The sequence below is a fragment of the Nelumbo nucifera genome, chromosome 2, assembly GCF_055504915.1.
Source record: "Nelumbo nucifera cultivar China Antique chromosome 2, China Antique-T2T, whole genome shotgun sequence".
Lineage (NCBI taxonomy): Eukaryota > Viridiplantae > Streptophyta > Magnoliopsida > Proteales > Nelumbonaceae > Nelumbo > Nelumbo nucifera.
In genome coordinates, this window is record NC_142650.1 from 114280345 (window position 1) to 114289534 (window position 9190).

Here is a 9190-nt window from a genome sequence, read left to right on the forward strand (position 1 = left end):
GAAGCGTTTGTGTACACCCATACTATTAACGTGGCTGATATATACGAACGGAACGCTTGGGATATGGATCATCCTTAACATGATTTAATAACCATGTATAACTTCTCCTAAGAAGAATGTACGAAATGCCAGAAGAAGAGCGTACGAAATACGAAATGGAAATATCCCTCAGACCCACTGATCGAATGAAGTGGTAAAAATAAAGTATAGCATGCAAGTTTTAAGAATTTAATCACCAAACGAGGGGCAAAGAAAATACAATTTATAAATAGATCTAATGTTCCAAATCAGATACTTAACTACAAAGCTAATCTTCTAAATCAACAAACCTTACTTTGATCACTTGTTCAAAATGGTTTCTGTTTCTGATACCATTCAGTCTTCCGGTATGAAACAAATACATCTTCTTTCTGCACAAAGATGACTTACGTACGTAATTAATTATTAAGACATGAGTTTACGTTCCAATTCACATGTTTTCCCTTTTTATCTTCCTTTTGTCTTTGGGAATGAAGATGGGAACTGAAGAGTAATTGCTGCTGGTTCAAGGATAGTGGCTGCTGATGACAGTGCAAGTGGTAATACCGAGCGTATTCCAGTTCGTTGGTGCTGCTGGCGAAGCTGCAAGGATCACCAGCAAGTTTCTTTGTTGGGTATAACAACATGTTATCGTCCATGTTTATGGCAACTGAGCATTGACGCATCATCTTGCTTTCCATCAGTGAAGAAGTAGGATCCATTTGAGGAAGCTTTTGGTGCTGGTGGTTGCCACAATTGTTGGTATTATTGTTCAAGGGCAGGATACCAGCTGCAGCTGGGTTGCCATGATCGAGAACCGGACAATGTTCTGAGCCATTCAATTCAGATGAATTGTCGGATAGGAGGCAATTCAAGAAAGAGTAATCCATATCTTCCAGCAAGTTGGAGGAGGACGACCTCAGGGGGTTGCTGCTGATAGTGTTTTTGCTTTCATGGTTTGGCAAGCTTGGTAAGATCAGGAGGTCCTTTATCAAAATGTTCTCTTCTTCTCCATCCCCGATCCTTGATGTGTTTGAGGGACTGTTGGACTTATTGTAGATTCGGCAGAGTACCCAATCGTCTAACTGAAAAGTGAAAACAATAATAATTAAGCTTGTTATTCGGCAGAGTACCCAATCGTATCAGAGCCACTTTGATCAAGTGGTCTAGTGTTGTTCAAGGACCTCACTAACAGCTTAAGCTTTTAAGTTGAATGATTCTTTGAAACAGTTACACTTTTCTTACAAAATGATCAAGATGATAATAACAATAACATCTGTTTAATTCAATACCCAAATATGCTTTAGAAAGAGAATATGAGTTCAACTTTGCTCCGTCCATGAGGGAAGCAAGCGGTCTTCCAGGACAGACCCCTAATTAGTGATGTTGAGCATCAGCCCAAAAAGATAAAATAGCATTAATATAGTATAAGTTCAAATTGCAATAAAAGCCATTAATAAATTAAACTAAAAAGTAAAAACTATCAAAATATTATACACGTTCTTTATATAATGAACTAAGTATGATTTTTACGCATTGTATATCATGAATAAATATAGTATAAATTCTAAGTATAGATATCTAATTGAATAGGATAGGGGTGGATCCAAATTCGGATAATCCTTAAAAGGATTGAATTTGGATATAAATAGATACCGTTTGCAGATCTAATCTCGGATCTGATTCATGTTGGTATCGTCAATTTGATTTGTCCCCCAAAGCAGAGTAGCTACCCAATTGTGTAGTGGATCCCCCAAACCACATATGAGGCCTACAACCCCGATGAAGGCTGGAAAGTATCCTACCACTACCAGCAGCAGGGAGACTACTTTGAGTCCTTGACAGTACTATTTCTCAGTTACAAATTAAAAGCACATAACTCAAACTAAATATGTTAACAAATGTTGGCAAAAATTATATTACAGCTATATAATATTATATTTAGAGTTCATATTCAGCTCATCAAAGGGATCCAGACTATAATCTCATCCATTGGCAGCTTTAATAATTTAGATCCCTTCAATTAATGTCCAAAGCATAAGTTTTGGCAAAACGCATCCAGTATGGGGGTACCAACCAATAGTGGAATGAGATAAAGGAAAAGAAAAGAAATAAATGGATCAGTATAAGCACCAGATCGGATCCATTTTGAATGATGGATTTTACATAATATCACTTTAGGACAGTTTGATAACGGCCTAAGTGATTGAACTGAATGACAAATTTTGTCATTTAGTGAATAAATTTCATTTTTTTTTACAATTAAGGGCGGTTTGACATCTTTTAGTGAAAAGGTTATTAAGGGAATTCTGAGCTCCTTCAATGAGGCTAAAGTTGAGTTGATTATATCCTCAAATATTTTATTAATTAAGAATCTCTTGATAATTTATTCACTAAGTCTATGTTTGGTTTGAAAGAAAAGATGGAGAAAGGTAGGGAACCTACAAAAAACCAATGTATAGGTTTTCCTACCTTTTCCTTCTTTTCCTCACCTTTTAAAAGAGAAATCAATAAGTCACTCAGTTTCAAATGAGAGACTCATCATATGCCCTGTTTCTTAGCCATGGGAGACTGGATGCAGCAGTATCAAATGGAACTGAATATATATATATATATATATATATATATATATATATCATTGAATATTGATAGCAACACAGTCTTTTGATATCCATATGGAATCATGCCATCTTCTTTACAAGGCTCGATGGGTAAATGAAAAGGCACGTCTGTCATTTGATGCCAATTAACGGCACGGGCCGATCGTGATTACTGACTAGGAGAAGTTTGTTTAATTAATTGATAGTTTTGGGTTCACACTTAAGCACCCATATATGTGGTATGGTATATACTTTCAAGTTCAAACTCATCTCTCGCAACAGTGAAAATCCTGTAGGCCGCTGATCACAGTTATGTATATAAAATTCCAGCTACAGCTACCGTAGGACCCAAGTGGTTTTAAGAGTCCTATGGGCTTCTTTGCTTTCCCCACAATGATATTCTATATTTGATTATGGCGGGGTTGAAGTTTATAAGACAAAGAAGAAGAAGGAGGAGGAGGAGGAGGAGGAGGAGGAGGAGGAGGAGGTTAGGTTAATTAAACAAACTTACCCTCATAGATGAGTGTTTGATGAGCTTGGTGGGGTTGTTGTTGTAGTTGTTGGGATGAATTTCTGCTGCTGCAAGCCGATATTCATGCATGATCCAATTGGTCTTGATGCCCTTGGGAGGTCGACCTTTGTAGAAAACAAGCGCCTTCTTCACACCTATATTTTCCTTCCGTCCACTCCGTGAAATCGCTACTATCGGTTTATCTGTTCCGGTTGCTTTCCAGTATCCCGACGCTGCTGCTCGGTTTGGCCTTGCACCGTTGGGGTACTTGCGATCCCTTGGGCTAAAGAAGTACCACTCTTTATCACCAAAAGCCGCTTTAGCTAATAATATCATCACCCAAGTAACAAAATTTAACAGTAGCCAACTTAATAGTTATATATATCTGGTTTCCTCAAACGCCTTAATATTTAAAAAAAAAAAATTATAGCATTAGTACGTAGTTTAGAACGTTAACACATGCTAACCTGGTAAATCCCATGGATCAAACTTGTAGATATCAACTTCAGCGATGAGCGACACTGGGTACAGAGACGAGGTTGCCTTGTTTCTGAGATAATGGAGGATCAGTTCTTCATCGGTCGGATGGAAACGGAAGCCAGGCGGGAGGGTTGATTCTAGGTTTGGCATGGCCCCTATTATATTCCTCAACACCACCTAATTTAGCAAACTTGAGCCAAGCGCGCGCGCGCGAGAGAGAGAGAGAGAGGAATCGCCGGAATAAAACTTTTGGAATTGAAGGATGGCATGCCGTTTTATGTCTGTGAGAATTTGTCGTATAGCGCAGGGAAGACGGAGGAGATGAGGATCTTAAAATATTGAATGGTTACTATTGATTGGCCAAGGGTAGAATGCACATCCCTTTCTCTGTTTTTGATCTTTCAATAATGTGGTTGTCCACCTCACCATCCCTGATTGCGTTTCTCTCTGTTTAAAAAGTTCCTTTTTTTTTTTTTTTGTAAACAACGAATAAAACGATAATGTTGGCTCCAAGTGTGAATAGGCATAGGCAGTCTATATTTGTGCTGAAATTTAATTAATTACTAGCCGGATGTGCATTAAGCAAAAGATAAATAGTAGAAGTGGTCATCTACTAAAATACTTTTATAATTTCATGGATTTACTATAATCTACTATATACTTAGCATTTCACTAAAACACCACTTATAATTTGCAATAGATATAATCAATCTTCCATTAGACGATGGTGGAAAATGACAGTATTGGACCTAATATTTATTTAAATAAATTTAATCAAAATAAAAATATCATTTTTGCCCATAATAAGACACAACAACCACTCTATTGACTACATTTGGCCAATTTTGTTTTCTGTATAAAAAAGTGTTACGTGTATTTTTGGAATAAAAAATTATGGACCTAATGGCAAAACAAACACTACTTAATGAAAGGTTGATAAAGTAAATAAGTTGTAAAATATATGGGATGTTTTAGTAAAATGAAAACTATAAGATAGGCTTAAGTAAATATGTAAAATTATAAGGTGTGTTCTATTAAATGATACTAATAGAAACACATAAGAGTATACAATTGTTTTATATTTTTAACTTTTTAAATACTTAATAATTATTCATATTTTATATACTACTTTTAATAAATTTTTTATAATACAAAAATAACAATAATTAATTTCAGTTAGATTTATTCATCAAACTTATGAAACCGACCAACCCGATCAAGTTGACCCGAGTTGGTCGGTTTTCTATTATTTTATGTCGGCTTTGGTTAAAAAAATTTCAATTCAACCAAGTTGGATTAGTTTCACTTTAGCCATTTATAAATCGGCCAAAATCGAACAACCTAAACATGGATATATACATATATATATATATATATATATATATATATATATATATATATATATATATATATATATATATTATATTTTAAATATAATTTTCAATATGAAAAGTGAGAAATTTCTCATATTTCTTAGTTTAAAATGTTTTATTTCATAAATCTAATTCTTAAATTTATGTTTTAATGATTACACAGTAATTTTTAAAATTTAATTTAATTTTTAAGTTTAAATCTTTTGAACTATCTGACCTTTTGTCAAAACCAACCCAAATCAATACAACTTGAGTGGGTCGATTTTCACAAAAGGTCAGTGAGTTTCAACTGACCAACTCCCCAACCTGACAAGGTCAATTTGGTTGGCCAAATAGCCTACGACCGAACCAAACCAACTCATGAACACTAGTAATTTCAGCTAAATTCATAGTCTCATCTTTGATAAATAACAATAGTTTGATCTCCAATAATTATTGAAAATTGATAGCAAAAATACACAATTATTGAAAATATATTGATAACGAAAAAAATGCAATAATTACAAAACTACAATAAGTATTACAAATATATTAACTTAATCAATAAATAGTATAATAATCTCAAATAATAGTTTAATCTCTAATAAATAATAATCAATAATTTATAACAAAAATACAATAAACAAAATAAGTACAACAAATTAAATTTAAAAATTTCACTAAAAGTATTTTAATCTCCAATAATTATTGAAAGTTTTATATTAAATAACAAAACAAGACAAATTTATATATAATCATTAAAAATGAATTTATCACAAAACAATAAATAATTACTAAAATACAATAAATATTAATTCTGTATATATAATTATATAATAAATATAGATTAAGAGTTTAAAATTATTATTAATAAATATTAATTTTTGAAATTTATTTTCTCGAATTATTACTTGATATAAGTGGAATTAGTTATTTACAATATTATGAAAAAAATATTAAATTATTGTTAATTTCAATATTATGTTATAATTATTTTTCTACTTTTCAGAAACATTTTAAATTTATTACATAATTTATTTATTTTAACTATTTAAAACCTAGTTATGTTAAATATTTTGTTATTTAAAATACTCAATTATTTAATTACTTAAATAATAGGAAAAATATTTAAATTTTAAAATATTAGTTATTTATGGAATTTAATTATCCATAAAATCAAATTTATACTATTATTACATAATTTTATTATTAATTTTGTAATATATTAAATTATAATTAATTTCAATATTATGTTATAATTATTTTTCTGCTTTAAAGAAATTTTTTTAAATTTATACATAATTTCATTATTTTAACTATTTAAAATCTAGTTATGATAGATATCTAGTTTTTTTAATATTTAAATAATCTATACTTTTGTTATTTAAATTTTATTTATTTAAAGCTATTACATATTATTAAATGTTTGAAAAACATTTAAATTGATGATCCGGAAAAATATAATTTAAATTGTCAGTACATAGTTTCGTGATAGATTTTGTAAAAATATAAAATTATTTATTAGATAATTTCGTTATTTTAACTTTTGAAAGCATAGTTATGATAAATATTTAAATTATTTTGTTCTTTGAATTTTATTTATTTAACGCTATTACATATTATTAAATATTTGAAAAACATTTAAATTTATAATCCGGAAAAGCATAGTTTAAATTGTTAGTATGAAATTTTGTGATATATTTTATAAAAATATAAAATTATTTTTTGTGTTTTTAATAAATATTTTAAAGTTATTATATAATTTTGTTAGAATACTTAAATAATTGTTAATTTTTTTAATCAAAAATTTCTTTAGATAGATATAGATAAAAAGTAGGGGGAGGATAAATAGGAATTAGAGATAATTTAGGAAAGAAACTCTCTACTAAATTAGAGATAATTGTGGAGATAAATAAGAATTATAGATAATTTAGGAGAGAAACTCTGTACTAAATTAGTGATAATTGTGAAAATAAATAAGAATTAGAGATAATTTAGAAGATAAATAGGAATTAGAGATAATTGTAGAGAAAGTGGAGAGGTAGTTTAGGATAAATTTTAGAAGAAGAGATTATTTAGGTCATTGTTTCATAAATGATTCATTTTCTAGAAAATTGCCTAATAGTAGAAAAATGTTTCATGACTGTTCCCCACAAAATCGCATTAATTTGGTTCTGTTTCATACCACATCAGCAAGAAAAAACGTTTCTCCCAATAAGTATTTGGCATAGTGGTGTTTCTCCTTAACGATTTCTTGTCTCCGACATTATCCCATGCGAAACATGTGCATATGATGCACAATATTAGTCTAATCCAACAGCATAGAAAATTAGAAAAAAGGCATATTTTTATTCTAATCCAACAGCACAAGTATAACAAAACTTCAAAATCTGAATAAATAATTTAATACATATAAATTTATAAAACATAAATTTAAGTAAATATGATTTAAAGCATAGAAAATTAGAAAAAACGCTTTCTATAACTAAGACTGTAATTAACCTTCACACCATCATTGAGAAGATAGAGTAAACCAACTTGCAACATAGAGCCTCTCTCAAAAGAGTCCTTGCACAATGGCTGGGTGAAGAGATCCGTCAATTACAAATGAGAGGAAACATGAGACAGTTAAATAAGTCTATATTGTATCTTCCATGCACAAAGTTCAATGGAAATTTAATTCAATGTGTTTGTGGGTTCATGAAAAATTGGATTGTTAGCAAATGAATAAAGTTACTTGGTTATCACAGCATAGACGAGCAAGATAAGGTGCACTATGTAAATCACGAAGGGCATTAGCCATTAGATTTCACAAGTTGTCATTGCCATCTACTTGTGTATTCAGCTTTTCAACCGAAGGTCTGGCGTATGGTTATATGTAACATGCCTGTTCTTGGTTGTTAGGGCGCTCATGGGCAATGGGTGATTGAGCAGATGAAGGTGGTGAGCTAGTATCATTGTAAACAGACTGCACTAGCACCAACAGAGGAGAGGAAAAGAGAACATTGTGATTAGGGGTGTCAATTGGACAATATTTGGTCCAATCTGATCCAGTCCAATGTGAGTCCATTATAAATGGCCTGGGTTCAATCCAATCCAATGAATATTTTGGACTAATTTGGACCGATCTAATTCAGTGCTGGACTGTCCAATCTGTTTAAATTCATTTTGATTTAGATTGGTTTCAACCCAAACTCAGTCCATTGACATATATATATATATATATATATATATTCTTATCTTATATCAATGGATCAAATATTGGCTTAATCCAATCCAATCCAATATAAATTTGTTACAGACTAACCAAGTCTAATCCAATCTAATAAATATTTTGAATAGAATTGATCCAATCCAATATACCTTGTTGGTCCATCCAATCCATTCAAATTGATTTTGGATTAGACTGAATCCAATCCAAAACTGGTCTATTAACACCTTTAATTGTGATGGGATTGACGGAAAGGGAAGGAATCTTCATAAAAGATAACACGATTTGTGAAAGGTGGATGGGTTTTCAACTTTCAAGGTCATATAACTTGTAAGCTCATTGACCATAAAAACACCCAACGAATATATATCAGTAAGCTTAGGGACCAAATTTATCGTAGGTAGTATCCGTATAGATGCAAAACAAAGACAAGTGAAAATGCAGAGGTGATCATAAGAGGTAAACCTACTTGAAAGCATAAAAAAATTAGAGATTTGACTATATAATGATTGTAAAGAAATTAAATCTTACTATAAATCTTATAACTAGATTTATCTTTTGATTTACCTAAAGTAATTCTTGGGACAATGGAGTTTACCAATAGGTTATTGAAAAAGAATGAAAAAAATAATACACGATTCCTTATGGTTTGGCCCAAATTCACTTCAGACCACTTTACACTTGTTATTTCTTCTTTTAAACCCAAAGGAAAACCAAAAAATAATAATAAAAACACAAAAATAAATACCTCTCTTTTTCAGATCACCTAGCTATTTTCTTCTCTTTATCTTTCTTTCACATAAACTCCTTTATATAAGCAAACTTTATCTTTATTGCATAAAAGTTTATATTGGACTAACAACCACGCACAGTATCGTCGGAACCAAAGATGGTCAATGCATATTTGTCTAGGTGACACGTGGAGCAGAACCCCTATGGGAGCATGTGGGGATGAGTAAGTGTTACACGTCATCTTTTGAACTAGTCTCTGTCTCATCGTACAGAAATTTGAAAATTT

At 31.1% G+C, this 9190-nt stretch overlaps 1 protein-coding gene across 2 annotated transcripts; it reads right to left on the reverse strand.

Annotated features, from left to right (window-relative positions):
- Positions 1-245: 245 nt before the first annotated feature.
- LOC104611194 (NAC transcription factor 47-like) lies at positions 246-3974 on the reverse strand. Of its 2 annotated transcripts, none has more exons than XM_010278165.2 (3): positions 3597-3974; positions 3130-3428; positions 246-1103 (listed from the first exon to the last, which is right to left on the reverse strand). In XM_010278165.2, exons 1-3 carry the CDS (start codon positions 3757-3759, stop codon positions 438-440), a joined length of 1128 nt encoding a protein of 375 aa, XP_010276467.1. In that variant the 5' UTR covers positions 3760-3974; the 3' UTR covers positions 246-437. The 2 variants fall into 2 exon arrangements, with proteins under 2 accessions (XP_010276467.1, XP_010276466.1); XM_010278164.3 differs by having other exon boundaries at positions 3130-3452; positions 3597-3972.
- Between the last annotated feature and the right edge of the window lie 5216 nt (positions 3975-9190).

Bases quoted from the DNA above. Each gene is read 5' to 3' on its own strand.
- LOC104611194 (XM_010278164.3), bottom strand. From the start codon at position 3,759: ATGCCAAACCTAGAATCAACCCTCCCGCCTGGCTTCCGTTTCCATCCG. The intron at 3,453-3,596 runs GTTAGCATGTGT...TGATATTATTAG, and splicing joins TGATCCATGGGATTTACCAG to CTAAAGCGGCTTTTGGTGAT. The intron at 1,104-3,129 runs GTAAGTTTGTTT...TTCACTTTTCAG, and splicing joins TCAAACACTCATCTATGAGG to TTAGACGATTGGGTACTCTG.